Below are 26,528 nucleotides of genomic sequence, written 5' to 3'. Positions count from 1 at the left end.
CCCTTCTTGAAAATAACATTTAAGAGCAAACAACAACTTTGGAGATGGTTTCTTTATTCTGCGCTGTATTGTAAGAAACATGACTGTTTGAAAGTCTCAATACCTTCTTTTGTCTGCTCTCAGCAGCAGCCAGCTGTGTGGACATCCTTTCTTGCATCTTTCTGCAGTGGGCCATGACTGCTTCAAGGATGGAGAGGGGGTTGGTGCAAACTGGCTTCTTCTCTTTATCGCCAGCACCTGCTTCATAGTCTCTCTGTAGTGCCAAGAATGGGTCATTTAAATTAAATCTCCCATACCGTTCCTGGATAAATACTTCTTTCCTGCGAGCCTAGAACAAAATCAGAGGGACATATTGAAGAAAGAAATAAAAATATACAGAAAGATATTTGTAAGAAGGTTTTGTGATTACTTTTCCAAATGGTATTCAATAGAGCTGTTTTTGAGTAATGGCTTACGTAAGATGTCAGGCAGTGAGAGACAAGTGAGGAGAATGTGACCCCAATCCCTGACTAGCTTGGCATGCCATTCAGCCTACTTTCAAGCTTTCTTCCTTTAAGAATGTCTTTTAAATTACAAATGATGCAAATACAGCTTTTTCCCATGATGCTCACTCCTTCAGGGATCTGTATTTTAGGTGCAGTCTTTCCTAATTTAAAGTAAAATGAGAAATACCAACAATTAAAATAACTTTTAGCAGAAGTTCAAAAATAAAATCATCTCTATCCTGATAGAACTTGTTTCACATGATACTCATCAAGTTAACTCACAAAATAGAAATCTTCTCCAAGTTTTGTATAGCCAGAAAGAATTTATAAGGATATTTGCTAGAGAAGAAACTACTTCATGAAATCTTTATGTCAAAAAGTCACAACATTCATATTTCGTGAAGTTTGACTAAATTACCACAAACCTCCAGAATATTCAAGAAAATGCAAATATCTCTCATTGTTGAAAGGCATTAAAATATAGTTCACAGAGTCCCAGAAAAGAACATAACCTCATTTTACTCTCAATGTTAGTCCATCAGTGTCAAAGTTAATTTCGCATCCACATGGCACCAAATGCAATTTTCTATAATTAGCCTACAACAGTCTTTGCATAAAATGGAAAATAGCAGTGGAAATATATTAAAACTAGCAACATTTTCCTAACTCGGGTCATGGGGAATAGCCACTAGAAAACAATTATTCTATGTCACGGTCAGTGAGAAAACTAAATTACTTTCCAATAAATCAAGCTAATTATCCAAAATGTTAAATGTGTTTTCTAAAGAAATATTACATAAATTTCCTCACTTTAAAAGTAACTGCATTGAACAACTAGACTTTTCCATTTTTAGACCACTGTCAGCAAGCCAACAACTAGATAAACACTAGTGCAAATGACAAATGGGAAAATCTAACGTTTCTTTCCCTATTACCAAATTAGATTAAGAAATACAGTTTACAAAAAGCCCAATTTCACGGTTAAAATTAAGCTACCTTCAGAGGATCATTTTAAACTTAAAAGTCAACACGATTTAGGAGTCCAAAAGCATTTGATATTTCTAGATTCTTCAAATTCAATTATGTGATCAATACACTGAGTATCACTTCCAAGATGTAATTTCAAAAGCGATTTCATTCTGCCTTCACTTTTCTCTTAATTTTCATTCAACATAGTAATTCACCCCCCACCCCTGGATGAAAACTTGAGATGCCCCTATGGTTTTTCTCTTACTTTTTTTTCCCTCTTACTTTTCTCTAATACAAGTCCTATTGTCATTTTAAGACATAAACCAGTCTCAATTTGATTAGAATATCCAACCTGAGTGGTATGACCTCTTCCCTTCCCCAGCTAGGATCTGCTGCAAGTTAACATGTACCACGTGGGAAAGGAGGGCTTATGAAAACCTCTCTCCCCTTACACACATCTGCTCCCCCTCTTTCTAATAAGTGGTTCTCCAATAAGTAGTTCTCTCTGTGTTGGAAGGGACAGGAGGTAGATGATAAAGATGGAGGTGAAGGGAGCAGGAACATTCTATGTGACTGGTTCAGTTGGAAGACTAGCCTTACCGAGTATGGTGAATAGTTAAAGCCTGCTTTTCCCTATGAAGTACGCGGTGACTTTAGAGGCCACCGTCTCCTCTCCCACTGCTGGGTCTCTTCAGTCATAGTTTCCCTCAATGCAGGTCATAAATTTAGGACTGACTACATAATCTGCAAGGCCCACTATACAATGAAACATAGAGCTCTTTGATCAAAAATTACAAATTTCAAGATGGTGACAGCATACCATTTAAGCAAGCAGGAGGCCTTCCTAAGTGCATGGCCCTCTGCAACTGCACGAGTCGTACACTCAGGAAGCCAGCCTTGCATACACTCCTTATGTAGCATCTAGAATCTAGTTTTTGCCAACTGAGGTGCCATGTTCTCCAGACTTGTCTACTGAACAGGACCTGAATCAATCTCATTCCCACTCTTTGGTGCTCATGGCCCAACCCAGTCTATAGGAAACACTCATACATTTTCATCTAAACAAAATGTGGGAGTACAAGATGACAGGACACCCAGTTGGTAATCTCTATTATGGGAAGAGTCTAGTCACTCTGAGCCTAGTAGGGCTGTCTTCTCTTAAACCTTTTGCTTTGAGCTCCTTTCAAGTAGGGGCATTTTTATTCAGCTGACATGCTTTCAACCCACCATAGAACAGACAATGGGTATGTAATGTATTCTTGCTGCGCAGATAAATGTAGCATCCAACAGACTTAGGAAAATGTAATTTGCAACCCAGAGCCCTCTAAGGAAAGAGCTCATGCCATTTTCCCTGTTTGAGGGAGTCAAGTTTCTTCCCAAAGGGATAATCTTACCAGGAACCTGAGAAGTAAGTCAGGCCAATGTCAGACTCCTCTATGCAGAACTAATTCCTAGAAAATGATGACCAAGTAGTAGTTTACCCAATGCCTGAGGCAGAATTAGGGGATCCCAGGAAGGACTCAATTAACTCTCCAATCTAAAACAAGGCAAGAGCAGTTTCAGGAAAACCACAGCGGGTAGCAGCTGGTTTTCTATGGTTCATGACTCTTTGTACTAACTACACCCCAAATCTGGATTGTGTCTAATAGAGGCATTCTGCTTACCACAGAACTGTCAGAATACCTTTCTAAGGAAACCTCAGTCACTTTTCTGCTTACAGCCCTCAATGCTTCCATATCCACTGTTAAGCAACCCCCCCCCCCCGCCGCCACACACACACACACACACACACACACACACACACACACACACACCTCATGCCTTTGTCCATGTGATGCTGGCAGGTTGGGACACCTTCCCCTCCTTAGCCCAGGTAACTTCCCACTAACCACTAACCCTCCCTGCCACTTCCTCCTCTTTTGCCCATCTCAAGTTTTAGAGTTTAGCTTAATTTGGATTTAGGCAAGCATCTATAACTGAACACATGCCCAAGCCAATTGAAATTGCTTAATTTTACCCATTTTTTCAACTATTAAATGCTTATTCCTTTAACATTCTTGAAAAAATGCTTACCTTTTTCAGGACATGTTAGTTTATAACACACTATTTAATTCTTAATGTGCTAAGTTACTTTTGGTAAGGGCAGGTCAACAATACATACAAGTTTTAATATTTAAGGAGATCATGTAACAAAAAATGGCTTGATGTTTCTAATACTGGGTATGAAGAGGCCTTTCCCTAAAAAAAGGAAAAGCTGAATGTGCAGATAACTTCTTGGTTTATGCATCAGAATTACTTGAGAATGAAATGCATTTCAGGAAAATGAGTCATTATAAAGACACAGACTATAATTATGAAAACAGGCTTTTAAAGGAACCCTTAAACCTAGCTACCTTGATAAAAATATAATTTCAATCATAATCTGAGGTTTTATAAGATCTTGTCAAGAAATAAAGAAAAACATGGCCATTATTAGAAGAAGATTTGACAAAATGTTCTTACTTTTGGCTTTCATTGTTCAACGAGACCAAATGAACTAGATTACACCTGATTAGTAATAATACAAGGAAAAAAACTTAAATATTCAACTTGTCCCAGAGCATGTAACTTCCTTAGGAAAAAAATCTAAAGCATGCATTGTGGGGCACAATTAAAACGTACCACCAATTAATTTTAAAAAACATTTAAAAACATATGGCTGGGGAGGCACCTGGGTGGGTTAGTTGGCTGAGTGTCCAACTTCAGCTCAGGTCATGATCTCATGGTCCATGAGTTTGAGCCCCACATCAGGCAGGCTCTGTGCTGATAGCTCAGAGCCTGGAGCCTGCTGCAGATTCTGTGTCTCCTGTTCTCTCTGCCCCTCCCCTGCTTGCACTCTGCCACCCTCTCTCAAAATAAATAAACACTAAAAAAATATATAGCTAAAATTATTTTATCTTATGAAAAGTCAAAATGATTTTGTAACATTTAAAAAATACTAAAAAAAGATAACTTTTATTGAGACATTATTTATTGCTATGTGTTTTATATTCATTTTCTCTTAAAATTAAGTCCAACAGACAGCCACTATTTTAATTCACATTTTTAAAAATGTTTTAAAGCATTAATACAGATCTAACTGTAAGACTAAGAAATTCTGTCCTCAGCTTGAGCCTACTCAACACAGCTGCCACTATCTTGGGTGCCAATCGCATAAAACCACAAAGGATGGTTGAAATGATGAGCCCAATCTGACAAGATGGACTTTCTCAGGAATAAATAGGAGTCAGTTCTTGAGGTCAAACACAGAAGTATGAAAACCTTAGGGGTTGCGACCAACACTATCTCAAGGAGTGAACAATAAAATGGAAACTGTTCCTCCCCCACATGTCAAGCCAGCAACTCATTTCCAAGCTTCGTTAATTAATAGAAAAAAGAGATCAGAACTAGACAATTCCTGGACTACTGGGCTCACTTCTGGGTGAAATATTTAAATAATGATCAATACAAAAAGGACCTGAGAACAGAACTGAATTGTAAAAGGAAAACAGGAACGCTTAAAAGGATTTACAGAGGCATGACTGCATTCTTTCAGTATCTGAAGGCATCTCGGTTTAAAGAGGTATTTACTCCCAAACAATACAATGATAGCCACGATAATAAAAAAAATTTTCAAGGGCCAAAGCTGTTCTAGAGATACAATAAGTTGCACTGGACTGGAGTGAAATCTGTGTCTCTGGCTGTGTTTCAAATGTAGGCTGAAAAAACATGTGGTAGAAATGGGGCCCAGGGGTCTCAAACATCAGGAAGATCACTGACTTTCACACTGTCACACTCCTCTCAAACCCCGAAATACTATTATTCCAATTCAAGAGGGATGGAAAATACATTGAGATTCTTCCAAACAGCCAACATAAAAATGTACCTATCTTATGCTTAATTTATCTTATTGGAAAAGATTTCAAGTACACCTAGACAAAAAAAAAAAAAAAAAAAAAAAAAAATGAAGCGCTCTTCTAAGAAAGGGAAAAAAAAATCCCACTTGTAACTAAAAGGGAATGGGAAGCCAGAGATAAGCCATGTCCTCAGAGCTCACTCTCACTCTAAGAGGGGCAGAAAACGTAGGAGTTTGTTTATGCCTTCATATACAATGCACACGCACACACACAGAGCAGGTAGATGGATGGCAGAGGGTAAACCAGCAATGTTTTGCAACCCAGTCACTGCCCTTCACTGATTGCAAAGTCTTAGAAATTCACCAGCCAGGAACAAAATATAACCCCATGGATTATTTATTAAATGCCAAAAAGTCTGAAACGTTCATTTCACTATATGTGGCAAGACACACACAGCGCACAGAAATGAAGGCGTGCCAGGGTGTCACATGATCTGCCACACCACACTGGAGTAGCAAGTCAAAGAGGCCTATTTTTTTCCTGCTCTTTCTCCTCCGGCCCTCTTTCCTCAACCTTTCTGCCAACCAGTGTTGTACCTGCTCATAAACATAATAACCTGAATGTGTGGAAACTGTCATGCCAGGAATATACATAATGTGTATTATGAATCATATATCAAGACAGACTTAGATTTGATTCCTAAGGCTAAAATTTACAAGTAATACTTCAATAAACCACCAGCTTTCTCTCAGAAACGTAGACCAGTCTAACAAAATCCATGAAATGGCTTGGTTTCACACAAACCTCTCAGAAGTAACCTTCCAACTCTTTACTTTGACCACATATGGCACTTTCCATCTAGCACACATCCATCAGTGCTCATCTCGGCCAGATACGTGGCCCATGCACACCCGTAAAAATAAGATTACCTTTATTCCCTAACTGGCTCAAGAAAGGCACACAGTGCCACACTGTCCTGTTCTGCTCAGAGTAGACATTATTAAGTTACCGATACACTGGAAGCTGAATCCAGGAAAAGACTCACAATTTGTCCTAATTCATACCTCCAGGCAGCCACCACCCATCAATCAGAAGTGGGACACAGATGAACCTACCTGCCAACTCTGCCATAGGCATTTAATTGCTACAGTTAGCTGTATCTTTAACTATACTAGACAGTTAAAACCATGCCTTTCATGCCTCTCTAACTTAACCACGAGCAGAATACTCCACACATACCAGTTAGTTACTTAAGGTTAAAAGAAGTAATCGTTTCTATAACCGGGGACTGTTAATTATAAATGAGCTTTTCATATAAGAAACCAGAATCATTTTATGTTTTAATTTAAAAATTTTTTAATGTTTATTTTTGAGGGGGGGGGCGGGGGAGGGAGGGAGGAAGGGAGGACGTGAGTGGGGGCAGAGCAGGGACACAGAGGTAGACACAGAATCCAAAGCAGGCTCCAGGCTCTGTGCTGTCAGCACAGAGCCCGATGTGGTGCTCAAACTCAGAGGCTGTGAGATCATGACCTGAGCTGATATCCAGAGTCGGATGCTTAACTGACTGAGCCACCCAGGTGTCCTGTGTGTGTGTGTGTGTGTGTGTGTGTGTGTGTGTGTGCATGCGTGCGCGTGCTTTAATTTTTTTTTACTGTTTGCTTATTTTTGAGAGAGGAGAGACAGAGCATGAGTGAGGGAGAGGCAGAGAGAGAGGGAGAGGGAGAGAGGGAAACACAGAATCTGAACAGGCTCCAGGCTCTGAGCTGTCAGCACAGAGCCCAATGTGGTGCTCAAACTCACGGACTGTGAGATCATGAGCTGAGCTGAAGCTGGACACTTAATCAACTAAGCCACCCCAGCACTGCAAAACAAAATAATTTTAAAGCCTTCATGAAAGAGGCACTATTAAATTTCATGAAAGACGCATTATTCAACAATAAAAAAACTATCCAAAAATTTATTAATATTTGAACTATTTTATATTTTTATATAAAATAATACATGTTCACTATGCAGTGTGGGAAAATACTGTTAAGGGGGGAAAACTACCACCCATAATTCAATTGTCAGAAGACAATCACTATTAAGCTTGCCTTACATTCTACAAATTATTTGAAGCATGTATTAAAAATAGTTATCAAGAACCTAAGCAAATACGTTTAAGTAGCCTTTCCCATTTAATTTGCTATTTCCCATTTCAATAACTTATATCAATATTTTTAATAGTATTGCACAAATCTAACATATTTAAGAAAATGTCACTGTTTATCACTTAGTTTTTGATTGTTCTAACATATGTGGAGGTAACCCCCTGGGAACATTTATTAGAGAAATCCATTGTGGTATTATATCCATTATTCTTTACTGGATTAAAGAATAAAAATATTTTGATGATTTCTGAAATTATCAAATTCCTCTTCAGAGAGTTTGCCAATTTATATTCTCACCACCAGCAGTGGTTTTTTTGTATCTGTAGTTATGAGAGATAATGGTCTATATTTTCTTCTTTATTTTTTAATCTATCTTTGCCAGTTTGGGGAGTAGAGGACTGCTAACCCCATAAAATGAAATGGGCCGTGATGGCCCTGCTTGTATTTTCTGAAAAGGTTTGTGCATATTAACAATATTTATTTTTTGAACGTTTGATAGCTTTTACCAGTGAAGTCATCCAGGCCTGGAGTCTTCCTTTGAAAAAGGTTTTTCCTAATGAATTTTTAAAATAGATATGATACTATTTAGATTTTTTATTTCTTTTAGCAATTTTGTAAGTCATAGTTTTCAAGATATTTGCCCATTTCATCTAGGATGTTCAAGTTGTTTATAGTATTCACTTACTATCTCTGTGAAATCTATAGGCTCTGTAGTGATAATCCCTTGTTTTCATGCCCAGTATTGGTGATTTGGGTTCTTTTGTGTTCTTGCTCATGTTAGGAAAATCTCAATTTTCTTTCTTTCTTTTCTTTCTTTCTTTCTTTCTTCCTTCCTTCCTTCCTTCCTTCCTTCCTTCCTTCTTTTTCTTTCTCTCTCTCTCTCTCTCTTTTCCTTTCCTCCTTCCTTCCTTCCATCCTTCCTTTTAAGTAAGTTCTATGCCCAATGTGGGTCCTGTACTGACAATCTTGAGATCAAGACCATGCTCTACCAACTGAGCCAGCCAGGCACCCCAGGAATATGAAAATTTTGATGATTTTTTTAATTATCCAGATTTGGGCTTCATTTATATTCTCTACTATCTATTTTGTATTTCACTGATTGCTGCTCTTTAACAATATTTTTTTCCTTCTACTTACTTTGGGTTTACTTTATTCCCTCCTCTTTAAAACAGAACCTTAAAACAGAACCTTAGGTCATTTTTAGATCTTCCTCCTTTTATTTTTATATTTTTATATTTCCTCCTTTATTTTTATATTTTTATATTTTTATAAATTATAAATTATAATATTTTTTATAATATTATAAATTATAATATTTATATTTTTATAAGGTTCTTAAAACAGAACCTTAGGTCATTTTTAGATCTTCCTCCTTTTATTTTTATTTTATTTTAATTTTTTAATGTTTATTTATTTTTGAGAGAGAGACAAACAGAGCATGAGTGGGCGAGGGGCAGAGAGAGAGGAAGACAGAAACTGAAGCAGGTTCCAGACTCCAAGCTGTCAGCATAGAGGCCACTGTGGGGCTCGAACCCATGAGCAGTGAGATCATGACCTGAGCTGAAGTCGGACACTCAACCAACTGAGCCACCCAGGCGCCCCAGATCTTTCTCCTTTTAAATGCAAGCATTTAGGGGCATCGGGGTGGCTCAGTCAGTTAAGCATTGACTCTTGGTTTCGGCTCAGGTAATGACCTTGGTTCGTGAGTTCAAACCCCACATCTGGCTCCATGCTGACAGCGCGGAGTCTGCTTAGGATTCTCTCTCCCTCTCTCTCTGCCCCACCCCTGCGTGCGATCTCTCTCGAAATAAATAAATGAACTTTCAAAAAAAATAATAAAAATAAATGTAAGCATTTAAAGCAATAAGTTTTTCCCTAAGTACTGTTTGAGGTGTATCTCAAATATTTTGATGCATTTTTGCTGTCATTCAGTTCAAATTATTTTCTAATTTTACTGTGATTTTGTCTTTGACACATGAATTATAGAGATGTTTTTCTCAGAAGTTTCCAGATATCTGGATGTCTTTTTTTAATGCCTTATCCTTACTGGTTTCTCATTTAACTCTGTTGAGGTTACTGAATACATTCTACAAATGTCAATTAATCACGATGGTTGATAGAGTGTGTTATTCATATTTTCTATGTTTTTACTGTTTTTCCCCTAATAACTACTTTTTGTTCTATCAACTACCAAAATAGGTATTAAAATCTGTAATTATGAAATTGTCTATTTTTCCCTTTAAATTTACCAAGTTTTGCTTCATGTATTTTGAGGCTCTATTACTCGTCACATAAACATTTATGTCTTTGTGATAAACTGTCCCTTTTATCATTATGAACTGTATTATCTCTACAATACTGGCTCTGTTTTTGAACCTTCCACTGTTTCCTTTATCTTCCTATTCAGAATTTGCCAGTATAAATGTTTAATTTGTACTATTAAATCCTACCAACGAGTAGGACAAGCCTCTTTCACAATATCAGTTTCTAAAAATTCCTTTGTTATACTACCAGCTTATTCTTCTAGATGAAATTTAGAAGTTGATAAAATAAGTCTCAAAAAAAGCAATTATAATTTTGATTGGTATCATGTACAAATTAGACAAACATTTGAAGAAAGAGGCCTTTTTCATAAAACTAAGACTTGCCACTGGAAAATCATCTTGCTGTTGTATCTTCCAAAAGTTTTCTATTTTAAAATCAATTAGCATAAATCTGAGAACAAGAAAATTTTGGCAAGATCCCCACTTTGCTAATTATCTCTGTACATATTTTATCTTGATTAAAACTGTTAAAGCAGTTCTTAATCGAGGCTGCTCATCAGAACCACGAGTAACTCTGCAAACAGTTTTCACCCAACATTCAATGATGACTCTATGAAGATTCCCCTAAGTACTTCAATGCCCCCACCAAGGAGAAGAAGAACCAACTTCTTGCTTCTCTTTACACTGTTATACCACTATTTCCATGCTTAATATCTTAATGCTTATTTCAAACTAGGTAAATCTTTAGGGTATTTATTTTTCAAAGCAGCTTTTGGATGAGAATGTTCTGTTTCTCTGTCAATCTGAGTATGATTTCTATTTCCTTCTTCCACGACCACCACCTGGTCTGGGTGAAAACATTCTTAGGTGACAACTCTCAACACTAGATATTGTTTCTTTGCCTCCTGCATTCAATAGTGCACAGGAGCAAGTCCAAGGCCAGATAGATTTTTCTCCCTTTTTAGGTAAACCTTCCGCTTTTCTGCCCAATTAATTCCTTTTCTAACTTTAAAATTAGTAAGTAACATTTAAGATTATTCCCAGTGTTGGCTGGTATTTTCCTGCCCTACAGATTTTTTAACATAAAGATTCTGCTACATCTCACTTGCAGCAACCAATCGATTTGTTCTGGTGTTTTTCAGGAACATCCATTTTTCTCCTGGTGGATCTCCATTCGCCACCTTCTAAACATACGTATCTTTGTTTCTACTTTATCACTTTAATCCTTTCCTCTGGGTTCTGGGAGAACTTCTTAAATTTGTTATGGATTTCATTTTTTATAATGTTGATTTTTCACTATTAGTGCTAAAACACGCTTCAATTCTCCTAGTGCATTTTAAATTCTAACCACTGTCAGTACTGTCATCCTCACTTTACAGAGGAGAAACCTGAAAGGGCCTGAGACAGGTTGTAGAGCCAGGAGCTGTGGAGGCAGTACCCACTCCAGTGATCTGCCTCCGATGGCTATGCTCTCTGTTCCCCAACTCTGCAGCCAGTTCACTCTCCATCACAGTCTGGCTCATCCACCATTCAGTCTCACTCCAAAGTCTATGTTTCCTTGAATTTTAAGACGCAAAGCAGATGGTGTCTAAAAATTACTTTCTAAAATTTACTTGCTTCTCATAATAATTTTGTCAAATGTAGGTCGTTTCTTTGCATTTTAAATGTTAGGTTATCTTCCCTCTTCTTTGCTACAAAATCTTTCATAAGCCTTAGGTATTTTCTTTTTACTCCATCTTTGGACCAGTAGGAGTTAACCCAGATCTGGTGTTTATCTGTAAGCAGGGCAGGTAGAATCTCTGAGCACCTTTAGTCTCCAGCTGGTTGCCATTAAAATGCTCCTCTAATAGAGGGCAGTGGGCAGACTGGTGCTAACTTACATGGCAGCAGCTCAGAGGGGAGAGGAGAAGTCTGAGCCACAGCCCCGTGAAACAGGTTCCTCTGTTGGGCTCCTCCCGGCGGCCTTGTGTGTCAAGGACAAGGAGTCTCTCTGGCTGCACCTGCCCAGGAGGGACGAGAGCATGTCTGTGCCAACGTCTGTGCTGGCAGAGTATCGGGGGGTGGCACTGATGTCCAAGACAGCTTTCCTGGCAATGCCGCTTTCTAGTGCTTCTCCTTCACACTTGTGGAAGAGATTTCTGGTGGCAACTCCCTAACCTATCGCATAGTCTGCCCTCGCCTCTCCAGATCCAGGTAGGTACCAGTTGGCCGGCTCTTACCAAGTTACAGGTCCGCCTCCCGAAGAGCATCACAGGGTCCAGGAAGTGAGTCAACGCTCATTTATGCCTCAGTCTGGTCATATGATCATTGCATATAGCAGGTATTCCTTTAGGACATGGGTAGTGCAGCAGTGCAGACGGTGGGCTGAGAGATCACACAAAATGGGTTTGACAGACTCTGCTACTTCTATGTAACCTTGGGCTGTTTATTTTACTCCCCTCGGTCTTTACCAGTAACGAGAGGATAACAGAGGACCCAATCCGGGGTTCTGGTTTTGTTATTTTGAAGGATTAATGAAATAATGCACGTAAGGCACTTAGCTGGGTACCCGAACAAGAGTAAACATAATAATTAATAGCTATCATTTTAATGATGACCACTAGTTCTCTCTTGTTTTTGTCTGTTTTTACATCATTTAGGCTATCTCACTGGAGAAATGGGAAGTTGTGAGTCAGATGTCAAGTGCTGAAGTTTCCATTTTAGAGCTGGGGGATTGTCTTCAGGCGTGCAGGCACGCATTTACAACTCTTCTGTCTCTTCTACTGCATCACACCCCTTAAGGAAAAAGCCCTGTGCCCCTAATTGTGCATTATGCTAGAGCCCCCTTCATGGATGTGGAAGGTCAAGCACTGAGGGTGCACTCATGAAATACAGTATATGAAGTAAAACAGAATCAACACGCTATGGATGGAAATGAAATCGTCATCCAACATGTACAGAAACACACATAAATACAACACTCTGCTGGCAGAAAAAATAATAATGAATTCTTTTAAGAGATGTGTTTTAAAGGATTACAGAGCAGAAAGCAAAGACAGAACAAAATACAATGGAATCCTATTTCAGCATCACCCTTTAACATAAAAAAACCAGTTCTAATGTAAGTCAAATGATGTGTTCTGAAGCACCACATTTAGAGAATGGAGATACTGTTATGCCATTAACTTTATAAGCTCTGCCCTTATTAATGGATGTGTTTTTCAACTTTCAGGGTAAATTTAGATACCACCATGCAGCCTTAAAATAAACAAATCTGCACAAGCCATTCATTTGCTGAAGTTCCAACTCATATTCTTTACGTTTTCTAAAGCTTCTAGATAATGAATAAATTGGCAAAATTTTCCAACAAAGTAAGTAATCCCACCAGAAAACGTATCAAAGTTTGAGATATTCTGGGGAACTAGCAAAATAGTCATCTGGTAAAGAGATGACTTAGAACACCCGTAAGAAAATATGCTCCCAATGATTAAAAAGAGTATAATTTTATTTGACCATTGAAAGTAAGTGTTTGAAAAAATAAGGCTTCTGTAGTCTGATATTGTCAAGAGAAGCAACTAACCACTCATGGGGACTGAATATTGCTGTACCAAGGACACCAGCAGGAATTCTGCAGTTACCCGCCACCCCCCCACCCCCAACCTCACTTCATGTATACTGGATCACATTCCTGTTTCTGAGAATTCCCAAACAGGTATTCCCCCCACTTTTGTATTATTCACATCATCATGACTGCACAGAAGCATTTTCTTATTAGGCTTTAATCATCTAGGACTTTTGACTCATAACAAGGGGGAAAAAAAAAACCAGCATGAAACATCTTGCCTAAAATGAACCCATAAAGAATTATCCAAACAAACCAGCCAACCTCAGGGGGATGCAAGGTAACTTCCTTGAAATGTTTCAATTATTTCGGGAATAATGTAGTTTGCCAATATGATAATTCCGGAAAGGCCTATTTTTTTTGTGCCTAGAGAAATGAAATGTGGAAACAGCAGTGGGTGGGTGTGGGAACACTGTTAACATAACCAACCCCATCCAAAAATTTTTAAAGTGAAAAACAACGAAATAAAGGCAGTGTCTTATCTGCTGGGGAGAATATAACACATAATGTCTGTGGCAGAGGTTGTGATTAAAAATTTTAAACACAGTCCTTTTCATAACCTAAGAAACATTAGTTGGCTTGGTTATAAATACAATTCCCCAGGACATAGGGAGAGAATACGGGAGAGAGAGCTCTTAGTGCTGAGCCACCTCCCCAACTCCCAACAGAACCAGCCTTGGTCACCGTGGAGTAACTCACCAAACGCAAGAACTGCTGAGCATCTGGAAAACTTAAACAGAAAGCTCTTAATATTCTCACCATCTACCAGCTGAAGATGACTCATTCCATATCAACAACAATCACGGGAAAAGGAATGTCAAGGGTTTGAAAGCAGTCTATTCAAACTCTGCCAGTAATTTTACCACCATTAAACGTTCCCCAGTCCTTGCAAGAATGTATACCTACTGCTACTTCCCACAGCATACCAGAAATCCACTGCAGTTGCCAGAAAAGGACCACCACATAGATCTTGGGGCAGCCCTGGGAGGAAGCAGAGTCCCGGGAGGCAGACTTCCTCCTACGCCTGCAATAAACGTGAGCCCATCGGACAGGTGGCAGATGCACAAACTGTAGGTCAGACACCTCTAGCTACTCGTAAGTCAGAGGACCAGGGACCTATGCAAAGGTGAGGGGAAGACATGATCTTGTTCAAGGAACAGATCTCAGCAGGACAAGTGTCATTTGCAGGAATGGGGTGAGAATCCATTGTAGATCACACAACGTTGTCTTCATTGCACTTGACACAAAAACGGCTGTGAAATGCTTTATAAACCATCAACTGTAATGCATAGGTTGGTTGGTATAAACATACAATCATCCATCACAGGCCTAACCATCTCAAATCACATTGGTGAAAATGCTCTACTATTTATGTTTCTGCTAGACCTTTTCTGTTTACATTACACCATTTATTCAATGAGAGCTCAAGTTATGTCTATGCAAGAGCCATTTTTCTCCAGCAACCAGCTTCCCTAGTCCTATTCCACGGGGCATTTGTGAGCAGAAAGGGAAGGGGGTAGTATACCTTAAATAGTCTCTAATAGAGAATAAAATATAGAATAGTGTAAATATATGCGACACATTATGAAACAGTGAACTGTGGCATCTCTTCCAAAGGAGTTTAGACCAAGATGAATGGCAATCATTTCCTGAGTCTCCAACACAATTTATGACTGGCTATGATCAATTTCTGAAAAGAATAGATATGAACTATATGTTTAAAGTCTATTCTTGTAAGAATCCATTTTCTCTTCTCTAAGCTATGCCACCCACTTTCTCACTGAAAGTGGAGCATGAGTCTGAAAGCCTCTGTGGCCTCCGAGCAGATGACACCACTCATCTGTGTAGGTGGCACATTACAGGGCTCACTGGAACTTGCTGCAGGAAGGAGATTGGGACCCTGCCATTCCCACCCCCTCTATCCTGGAACAGCTACTGAAGGCATCTGTTTCTGTCCTTTAATATCTTCAGTCTCCCATTAATATTCATGGAGAACACAAGGATAGTAAAAATAACAGTTAGGATGGGACTGAGGTCATCACTCTCTGCCAAAACATGTCAGTTCTTAAAACACTGATCAGTTACACAGAAACGTTGATCAGACAGAACTAAAGCCTTGTGGTCACAGTCCCTCAGCCAGAGTAGACAACATTACCATTCACACTAAAGGCAATCATGACCTTTCATCCAAATGTCTGTCCCTTATATACAAGATGACGATGCCATTAAACTTCCCAGAAGACATACATCCCTACAAGCAACTGGACTAGGAATGGGGCATCCACACACACTCTTTTACCCATTCCCGGGAGTGCCTGTCTCCCCTCATCTGGCTGGCCAGAAGGAAAGGCCTCGGGTATAATTTAACCTCCTCTATGCTACAATAAATGTTCCAAATAGGAATCGCAACCACAGACCTGGTTACAAGAGCTTCATGCTCAAACCAAGTGACCTCACTACACACCAATATTCATAAAAGAGAAGCTGTCAGATACATATGAGGCATCATGATAATGTCTGAGTGGACTTAGTATAGCCATGCATTTAGCAGATCGCTCTAAAATCATATTGTACTTGCCTGTGAATGTACAGACTGTTTTGCCTGCAAAGTCTATTTTTAAATATTGGTACAAGGCACTTGCAGCTGTGTTTGAAAAGTAAAGGATAACATGTACTTGAGATTAAGCCTGTCATCCACAGAAACAATTTCTACTCTATCACATATAAATAACAGTATCAACAAAGAGTCCACCAAAATGACAAAAGCAAAATCAACCTTTGTAAGAAAAAAATCTTAATAGCCCATTCCCAAAATAATACTTTCTGAAGCTGATTTAGTATGAACAGTCCTAATTTTATTATTTCCCTATGTTAAAATGACTTTAAAAGATTTCACACACAACACATATGATGTACACAACATGCAACCAAATTATTTTTCTTTCAAGGAAGATAATCAAATAAATGCACCTGCAAAGGTGATCTAGGTTATAGTATTTTTGCCATGGTTATGTTGAGTCACAAAATCATGCTAGGAGGCCAAGAGCAAGTGCTCCATGGGTATCTTCTAAGGTCAAGAAATTCATCAGCACCATGACAGACTAACAGTCTACCCTAGGATTCATAAGCCCATCAGCCCCTATCTGAGTGGAAGGCCCAAAACATACTGGAACACACTATGCATGAAGTATTCCTATTCCTTTCCTCTCTTTGTCAAGAACTAGATTTGGAAATAAGAGCAAAGAATTAGAAACCAAACATACAGCCACTGGAAGAAATACTGTCCTCAGAGCTGATGCATTATTTGGAGGGAGAAGAGACCCAGGAAGGCATTAGAGCCACTAAACAGCTAAGAGTTTTGCAAAGCATTGGACTGTTCTTCCTTCATCACAAAAGCTTGTCATAGAACAAACACCACTCTTCTTTGGCTTTATGGCCTAGAAGGCTGCCTATTCCTCACAGGAAATAAACACTTCTCAGTCTGAATTAATTGAAAAATGTTTTTGTTTCACGAAGTAGTAATAAGAACTTACATTTGAACTACTCTTTGGGGATAAAGAGTCTGGATTACTAAATGGTCAAGGAATCCTACTGGTTAGAAAAAGGCTAATGATGTTTCCACATTTAAGTGTTTTGGGTTTTTTGGTAAGATATAATTCTAGCCATGGATGAAATATTTATTGGTTATTACACTTTCACTTTTAATTCAAACACTTAGAAAAAGAGAAAACATAAAAGTGGCTTATTTAAGACTTTAGTCCTCTGTATTCAATCAGAACATTGCCAGTATCCCAGAGCACCTGAATCATGTGGATAAGCAATGGGATCAGAACTCACCATTTCTTGGGGCGTCTGGGTGGCTCAGTTAAGCGTCCAACTTCAGCTCAGGTCATGATCTCACGGTTCGTGAGTCTGAGCCCCACATCAGTGTCTCCACTGACAGTAAGGAGCCTGTTTGGGATTGTCTCTTTCCCTCTCTCTCTGCCCCTCCCCCTGTCTCTCTCTCTACAAAAATAAGCTTTAAAAAAAAAAAAAAAAAAAGCAAGCAAGAAAGAAAAGAGCTCACAATTTCTTAATATCCTTGGCTCGAACAGCCATTACCAGAACGCTCCCTCAACATCCTCATGTCCTCAGACTTTACCACAACTACAAAGAGACCGCATTCTCCCCTAGTTCATCTTCCACTCCCCAAGCACTGTTTCTCTCAATCCAGTGGAAAGCTCATGTTTCTTCAGATGCTTCTTCAGTTACTTCTCTACACAGTAATAAGCGTGGGTCCATTCAGCATCTGCCATCTGTGCTCTCTCGGAATGCTGAGCAATGCTAAAGCACATGAATAGCTCACTCTGAAGCCAGTACACATTTCAAGCCTCCAAGCTCACCTGGGTCCAAGGAGCCAAGATCATTATGGGTTCAGTGAGTCACAGTGGTAAGAAGGAGGCCTATCCTCCAACGTGTCCCTGGTTTCATGGTGGACATGCCAAACCTTCTCTAGGATCCTAACTCACCGTTCTCCTCCTTGTGACATTCACCTTTGCTTTCCTCTTCGTATTGTGATCTCTTCCCAGTAATCTCAAAGTTCTCCATTATTACCTTTCTCAAAGGAAACTGTTTCTTTGACCCTCTAAGGTTGTTAATCCCATCTATGCCTCACCTTCCCTTACTACTTCCTTTTATCCCCAAGCACTACAAATGATCCTCCCTGACCAAAACTACCTCTTCCAGAACCTTACATCCAACTGCCTGCCAAATAGGTTACCCTGGGTGTTCCAGTAAGGCCAGAAAATTCATCAAGTACCAAACTGAACTCTTCATCTTCTCCCCTGGACACCTTTACCTTACATATTCCCTGTCTGGGCTATGGTACCACCACACTACAAACTCACCTGAGTGTCAACAGAGAAACCACTTTCACTCCTCTCGTACCCACAGCCAGTCAGTCCAGGCTCATCATTGCTGCCTTGCAAGAATTCCTCATATGTGTCCCCTCCCAACTATCCCAGCCATCACTGCCTTCCTCTGGCCCCTTGTCACCTTCATACTAACACTTGCAACAATCTCCTGCTTGGTCTCCACACCTCTGTCTCTCCAATCAATCTTACTCTTTGCTCCTAAGAAGGATTACTCCAAAATGCAGGTGTAAGGAACTGATCAAAATCTGTCCAGAGTTCTTATTACTTAACAATAAGGCCCAAACTTTCATGAAGGTCCTCCATGATCTGACCTCTTATTCTATCTCTACTCTTATTTTTTCAATGTTTATTTGAGAAGGAAAAAGAGACAGAGAGAGAGAGAGAGAAAAAGCAAGCAGAGGAGGGACAGAGAGAGAGGGAGAGACTCCCAAACAGGCTCCGCACCACCAGTGCAGAGCCCAATGCAGGACTCAGTCCCACGAATTGTGAGTTCGGGTCCTGATCCAAAACCAAGAGTCAGATGCTTAACTGACTAAGCCACCCAGGCAACCCTCTACTCTCCTTTTTTACATACCAGCACCCACCCTCCTCCTCTTTACCTCCTAAGATTTCTAATAACTGCATTTTCTTATTTTCTGTATTCTTCATATTCTGGCATCTAGGGAGAGAGATTCCTCCCAGAGCTAGCCAGTTGTTAAAGACAGCCCATGACTCTCCTGTGACTGTGACCTCTAGATGCAAACCAACCAATGCAGGGCCCATGGCCCCTCTGTCTGCCTCCTTTAGCAGACTCTCACACATGCAGCCACTCTCCCCTGCCCTAACCATCACCCCCCGGCCAGGTACAGCCAGGTACTCAACAAAGAGGGGCAGTCTCTCCACCCTGGAGCCTCCTGAAAGTATTCATAAGTCTGCTTACCTTGCCTTACCCATTCCTTCCCATGGAAACCACAATGAAGACTTCTTGTCCATGCTTTCCCTCACTCCTTCTGCCTCCAGACTGATCCCGGTGCTTCCCCATGTGGCCCTGTCTGGCAATGCTGGGCCTACTTCTAGGGACCAGAGTATAAAAAATTCTCCCCCTACGACAGTCATTTCCATGTTTGTGTCTTACCATATGTGATTAAAACAAATCCTGGGTTAATTTTTAAAACAAGTTTCGGGGCGCCTGGGTGGCGCAGTCGGTTAAGCGTCCGACTTCAGCCAGGTCACGATCTCGCGGTCCGTGAGTTCGAGCCCCGCGTCAGGCTCTGGGCTGATGGCTCGGAGTCTGGAGCCTGTTTCCGATTCTGTGTCTCCCTCTCTCTCTGCCCCTCCCCCGTTCATGCTCTGTCTCGCTCTGTCCCAAAAAAAACAAACAAAAAAAAAAACAAAAAAACAAGTTTCAACTACAAAACTATTTACAAGGCCCTGACTTTGCTGTGCTGTTGCAGGTCTCTGTGCATATAGCCGGTAAGTTGTATTCTTCCTATGAGAGCCAGTTTCTAGTGTGTCTTTCTACGTGAAGCCTTTTCTGACCCCCCCCCAGTGCCGAACCCCCCTTTGTGCCCCCACTGTACAATGTGTGTGGCTCCTACCCAAACATTTCTGCATCACCACAACTGAGTTATTTGCTTCAAACTCTCCCCCTTCCCTCTCCCCTCCAAAGCCAGGAAGTCAACTACAAGGAGACTGGGCCATACTTATGTTTATCATGAGCACTGACCTTGTATACAATAAACAATCAATTCTTTATGAATTTAAATGTACATCAGTAGTGTCAGTACTGAATAGACCAGCTTTGCTGCTTTGAAATCGAGCACTCCAATTAAGAATTTCCAGCTAGAAGGAAAAAAGTTAATCAGTAATATCTTTAGACACAATTTATTCTCATTTAAACTATACCCTGTCCCCCCCCAAAAAAAAAAAAAAATACAAATAACATCTTAATGATGGCCCAACCAAACGGACTGACTTTGGAATTTATTTTCCTAAATATATTTGGCTAGGGGTGTGTGATATAAGCTTAGGATAAACAATACGGTAACTTTAAAAAAAAAAAATGAGAAGACAGTCTGATTCTGAACCAGGAAATTATGCTGATTTCCTTTTTATCTTCCTCCTTAAGATTCTTTTATAATTCACTCCAGTTAGGAAATGATACAAAGCACAGATCTAAACAAACTGATTTCTCTTCTCTTCCTTATGAAAGACAATTTAAAATTGGTTGAATTGGTTGCTTAGAATTCAAGGTAAGTACCTAGTCTGAGGCAGAGTATTTATGTCAATTTATAAAAGAACTATAGTAAAATTAACATTTAAAAATGAACAAACATTACTTTTTCAAGTGCTGATCATAAATATCTTGACATCTGGAGAAATCTCACTCAGACCATTCGACTCTACTGCTTTCAGCACGTGATGAGTTGCCATAACTTGTTCTATTTTATTTTGAGCACAAATACACAGACTAATTCCTTGGTCCACAGGGAAGGTGCTGGGTTGGGTTTACTTATGTCCTCAAAATAAAATAATTCTGGCCCTTCAAAAGCTACACAAGCAAAAAAGGTTGAGGCTTTGTTTATTTAGAGGTGCCTCTTGGAAATGCCTCAAGTTATGTAACAGCGATCCAGTTTTCCTACTGTCCTCAGATAATTGCCAGCATTAATAAAAGGAAAAACGGCTTACCGTCCTTACTTCCTTAGGTGGAACTGCGAACCTAAGCAGGCCAGCTGTCATGCGTGGATGGACGCTCTAACCAACAAGCCTCCCCACAGAGGGGCAGCTAAAGTGGCGTCGAAAAGTAGCTGCAAGAGCCACCTTCCCTCTCAGCCCCAAGGTCAGCACAGTAAGTTATCAGTGTGTCTTGTCCACATGAAAGACAGGTACACCAACTCACAAGGCTCACCTTGCTTAAGGCTAAAGGGTCTGGTCGAGCTTTTGGAAAGAAATTGGAGATTCTAGAGATGCAAAGCCACCTAATTCAGTCCCGAATGGACACTCTGGTTTCCAACCGCCTGGATTTGAATTTTGGCGGTAGAATTTCCTAGCTCGGTGGCCTCTGCGAAGTTGCTAAACATCCTTAGCCTCAGTCTCTCATGTGTAAAACCGAGATTATAATACCTAGGCCATAGCCTTGTTGAAAAGCTTAAGGAGATACTTAAGGTACAGTGCATAGCAAGTTGACTGACACAATGACCAGTGTTCAGTACACTGAACACTGTCACACTTACACACTCAGTGTGTCACACTTACACACTCAGTAAGAGAGGATAAATTATATACCATTTATAAATTACCCAGGCTAAGTCTAGGCTGCAGCATTGGTTGAAGGAGGCTTCATTACTAAGACTGATGTTCCTACTTCTTCCTGTTACTTCAAGTTTTAAGCTCAGGTCACATCCTTGAATTAGCAAGCTAGGAACTACTGCTAAAAACTTTTTAAAGACTATTTTTTAAGGCACTCTTTAAAGATTCGCAGCAAAATTGAGAGGATGGTACAGAGATTTCCCACCCACCTCTGCCCCTACACATGCATAGCTTCTCCCATTACCAACACCTCCCCCCCACCAGAGTGGTACATCTGTTACAACTGATGAACCTACACCGACACATCATCACCCAAAGTCCATAGTTTACCTCAGAGTTCTCTCGGTCTTGTACATTCTATGGGTTTGGACAATTGTATAACATACATCCATCATTATAGGGTCATACAGAGCAGTTTTGCTGCTCCAAAAGTCCTCTGGGCTCCACCTAATCATCCTTCTTCCCCTCCTCACTCCTGCCACATCACTGATCTTTTGACTCTGTTGCCTTTTCCATAACGTCATACACTTCGAATCGTGCAGTATGTAGCCTTTTCACATTAGCTTTGTTCACTTAGTAAGATGCATTTAAGGTTTCTCCACATCTTCTCATAGCTTGGTAGCTCATTTCTTTTTAGCACTAAATAATATGCCATTGTCTGCATGTACCACAGCCTATCCATTCACTACTGAAGGACGTCTTGGTTGTGTCCATATTTTGGCAGTTATGAATAAAGCTCCCACAAATCCATGTTTTTGCATAGACATAAGTTTTCAACCCTTTTGGCTAACTACCAAGAAATGGATTGCTGGATTGTATGGTAAGAGTATGTTTAGTTTTATAAGAAACCTCCAAACTGTCTTCCCAATTGGCTGCACCATTTTGCATTCCCACCAGCAGGGAAAGACAGCTCCCGCTGTTGCTGCACATCTTCACCAGCATTTAGTGTTCTCATTGTTTGGACTTTGGTCATTCCGATCGCTATGTAGAGCTGAAATTTTTATCATTTCATGGGGTTTTTTTCCTTCACATATTTCTCTTTATAAAACTGAGTGATCTTTAAGAATACTGAGAGGGTTAATAAATGTAATTCTTGTAGAAGCTACCTTAATCCTCCAGTTCTACCAGTGCTGTACTTTTCACAGAAACCAGGGCCAGTCTTTTGCCTGAGAAGAGTTAACCTGAAGAAATCAGAGTTGAGAAATGGAGAGAGTGAGACTAAGTGCTGACCGACATCATTGGAGTCCTTGAGTCTAGCTAGCCATTCCTAAAAGCTAGACTTACTCCTGTAACTTTTCAATTACATGAGCCAATATATTCTTGGGAGCTATTTGGTTTCTGTTCCTTGCAACCCCCAAATTAGTCAATAACAAAGCACTAAACTCCACACTTTTGTAATGACAATACCACCAATTACAACAAAACGGTCACTTGTTAACATCTGTGAGCCTAATAAACTTTAATGTCACAACCACTAACCCTCACTGACAGATCTTTCCGGATTCTTTCTGATTTCTGCTTCTCCTCTCATGGTACACCCTGGCTACCTCCTTTGCTCTTATACTCTTCCTGTCATTTTCCCTGACCAATCTCTCTACCAACTACCTCTATACAAAGGATGGTCTAGAGGCACCAGAAAGGTGGCCATCCACCTAAGGCTGTGGCCAACAAGGTCCCCTTTCATCTGACCTTTGCCTTCTCAGCCCCACCCTACCACTCTATACCCTAGTTGAGGCCAGCCAACCTACGAAGACGATGACAGGAACAAATCATTATTTAAAATCAGGAAATTTGGGTGTAGTTTGTGATGTGGCAATAGATAACTGGAATATTGGCCTAAGAGATACAATTTCCTGAGGGGAGATACACAGATTCAACCTAGAGGTAAGTACCACATTAACAAGTTGCTCAGTAGCACTGAACGGTTTAATGCTTTCTACAAATCCTCCAAGCATCACAGTCCATTCTTGGTGTTAGCAACAATCATGGTGAAATGGGAAAAGACTAGACTCTGAGCCTAAAGACCAGAGTTCAGCCACTAAGACAACTGGAGAGTTCACAGTGGCTCCAGTTTCCCATTTAGTAAAACGGAGCATGTTATGAAGAATACATAGCACAAAACATGAGTATGGTGTGTAAAGTTAATGTTATTATTAAAATAGCTGTATGTGATATCTGATGTCTTGTTTGAGGGCATACCTTGGACCACAGGCAATCCTTTTCCTTATACACTATTCAATCATTACAGAAGGAACAGGAAGAATTTTAAAAATTCATTCACATATATTAGTTCTGCATTAATCACAAGCCCAATATTTGAAAACTCTCCTACTTATTAAAAGGATTTATAGATCTGAATTCAATCTCCCCCCCACAAAAAATGATCAGCTATTTAACAAGTGATCTAGCTTGAAAAATGTACTATTTCATTCATTTCAGGGGTTCAACTATTATATATCGCCTTTGATTTTGCCCTTACAAAAATATTAATGAAAACAGTGGCATATAAGATACTGAGAGAAACCTGAATTAGGATAAAGATTTCAGGACTTACTTCTCTAGACTTGTTCTTATAAGTCTTTTTAATAATACGCATTTATGTAGCAGCTGGGAAGCACTGTATCATTTTATTATTCAGAATTTCTTCACTTCTTTAAAGAGTTTTCTACATTTTTGCTTAATAATGTATATGAACATTCCAAATGGGAGCTTTAAAAAAAATCCTCCAAAATGCAATTTCCACAGCTTCATGGTCATTTCCCAGAGAAACATTAAAATTCATTTTAAGGCCTTCTCTAAACACCTACCTAAACTAAGAACCTACCTATTATTCTCTTGGTACAAAATCTCATCACGATTAGTAATTTTTTCCCACAATATGTTCCCCCAACCCCTCACCCTGTCTACATCATGAGAGCCAGGTAACCATTAGCTATTACTATTAGAATTTACATACGTAGCCTCATTAAATCCTGGCAACCATATTAAGATGGTTATTTATACCCCACTTGTCAAAGTGGTAAATGAGATTTAAGGAATAGGAAGACATTTCCTAAAGTCTCACAGCTAATAAAGGCAAAGTCTGGACTTAGTTCCAAAGCTCTGTATTAATATCACAGAACTGCCTTAATAGAGCATCTTGTAGGTTAGTAAAATCCTCTAATAACAGCTAAAGGAATCACAATAAATGAAATACTTCAACACACTTATAACGTGACAAATCACTATGTTTAATGTGCTAGTAGGTTATTCGTTTTAAGGGGATCCAAACACTTTAGTCTTGTTTTTATTTTTTTTAATGTTTATTCACTTTTGAGAGGGTGAGAAAGAGAGGGAGAGGGAGGGAGAGGAAGAGAAGGAGAGGGAGAGGAAGGGAGGAGGAAAGAGAGAGAACGTAAGCAGGGGAGGAGCAGACAGAGAGAGGGAGACACAGAATCTGAAGTAGGCTCCAGGCTCTGAGCCTGATGTGGGGCTTGAACCCACAAACCACGAGATCATGACCTGAGCTGAGCTAAGATGCTTAACCAACTGAGCTACGTAGGTCCCCCCACTTTACTCTTACTAAAGTGCTCTTATGAGCATTCTAGCCACACAGTTAGTGTAATAAAAATGCTACTTCTATCTTGAGAAGAAATAAGGTCAAACCTCTGACTTCAGGAGTCACATGGCAGAGCGGAGCCTGGTCCTGGTTCTACCTTCCACTCCAGTCCTGTTAGTGACTGGACCCCAGCCACACAGCCCCACCCTACCATACCTCAGTTTGTCATCCACAGCACAATACCTCAGGTCCCACCGAGTAACACATCTTTACTTCTACGAAATCACCCGAAGATGGTTTTAAAAACAGCCTTTACCCATCAAATATTTTTATGATAATTAACTCCAATAACAAATTACATTGACCAAATCATCAAATTTAATTAATCTCAACTTCTAAAGTTACAACTCAACCTATTCTCCTGATTCCGAAAGTTTCACTCTAAGTTATGTAGAGTATAAAAATTAACACACACATTATACATGTGTATGTGTATATATGTACACACAAATATATACACATACATACATGAACACCTGTTCATACATTTCATAAACAGGGCATATTTTAAAGGTTTTGAAGACTGAGAAGCACAATACCATAACTAAGCAACACAAGTTTATTGAACCCATAGGCTTTTGAAACATTTCTAGTTCCAGAAATAGCCTAGATGGGAAAAACTACCTTTTGTGAAGAGTAGAACCCTGGGTCACAACCAACTCCTGTGTCAACGAATCAAGGGAGAAGGGCTATTTCTGATTCCCATCAGCATCCCCCAGCACCACAGTGGGGTCAGGCACATCACGAGATCAAAAATGAATAAATAAGTCCTTTCCACCCCCCGAACAATGACCTCCTCACACATGTAAACTATTATCACACAGGTGCATAATCTATAAGCACATCCCTGGGACGGTGCAGGGTCATCTTACATGGTTATCGCTTGCTTCGGTGGCAGAGTATGGTTCTAGCTCTTTGGAAAGCAGTCTGGAATTCTCCTGTGGGCAATTATTTCCATTGCCACTGGGGAAAGCTGTGTTTTCCAGCAGGAAATGTGAATTATGAGGATGAATGCTAAGTAACTGAGACTGCTCAGTGTGGGGTCCAGAGGAACAATGGGTGTAGGCAGGACACAGCTGAACATGAGCAAGCTATTTTTCAAAAGCCAATTATCTAACCAGCAGTTCTCCAACTTTTTGGTCTCAGGATTACTCTTAAAAATTATTAAAGAGCCAAATAACTTGTTTATGTGGATTATAGCTGTTGCCATTTATCTTATTAGAAATTAAAACCAAGAGGGGTGCCTGGGTGGCTCAGTCAGTTAAGCATCCGACTTCGGCTCAGGTCATGATCTTGCAGTTCATGAGTTTGAGCCTTGCATCAGGTTCTATGCTGACAGCGTGGAGCCTGGAGCCTGCTTCGGATTCTCTCTCTCTCTCTCTCTC

At 39.9% G+C, this 26,528-nt stretch overlaps 1 protein-coding gene across 10 annotated transcripts in view; it reads right to left on the bottom strand.

Moving 5' to 3' along the window:
- Window positions 1–26,528, bottom strand: part of CTTNBP2 (cortactin binding protein 2) — a 149,823-nt gene that overhangs the window by 87,646 nt on the left and 35,649 nt on the right. For 9 of the 10 annotated variants that reach the window (XR_015245348.1, XM_086691745.1, XM_086691753.1 and 6 more), the window contains exon 3: window positions 104–328. Coding sequence is in view for 9 of the 10 variants with exons in the window: in XM_086691745.1 (XP_086547871.1) it covers window positions 104–328 (225 nt within the window). In the remaining variant the exon portion in view is untranslated. Of the gene's footprint in view, window positions 1–103; window positions 329–22,651; window positions 22,727–26,528 lie in introns of all 10 variants that reach the window. The other variant, XM_086691717.1, reaches the window with a different exon arrangement.

Source organism: Puma concolor, chromosome A2, assembly GCF_028749965.1.
Source record: "Puma concolor isolate L17-30 chromosome A2, mPumCon1.1.hap2, whole genome shotgun sequence".
NCBI lineage: Eukaryota > Metazoa > Chordata > Mammalia > Carnivora > Felidae > Puma > Puma concolor.
The sequence above is the reverse complement of the archived record's forward strand: the minus strand, read 5'-3'. Positions and strand labels throughout refer to the sequence as shown.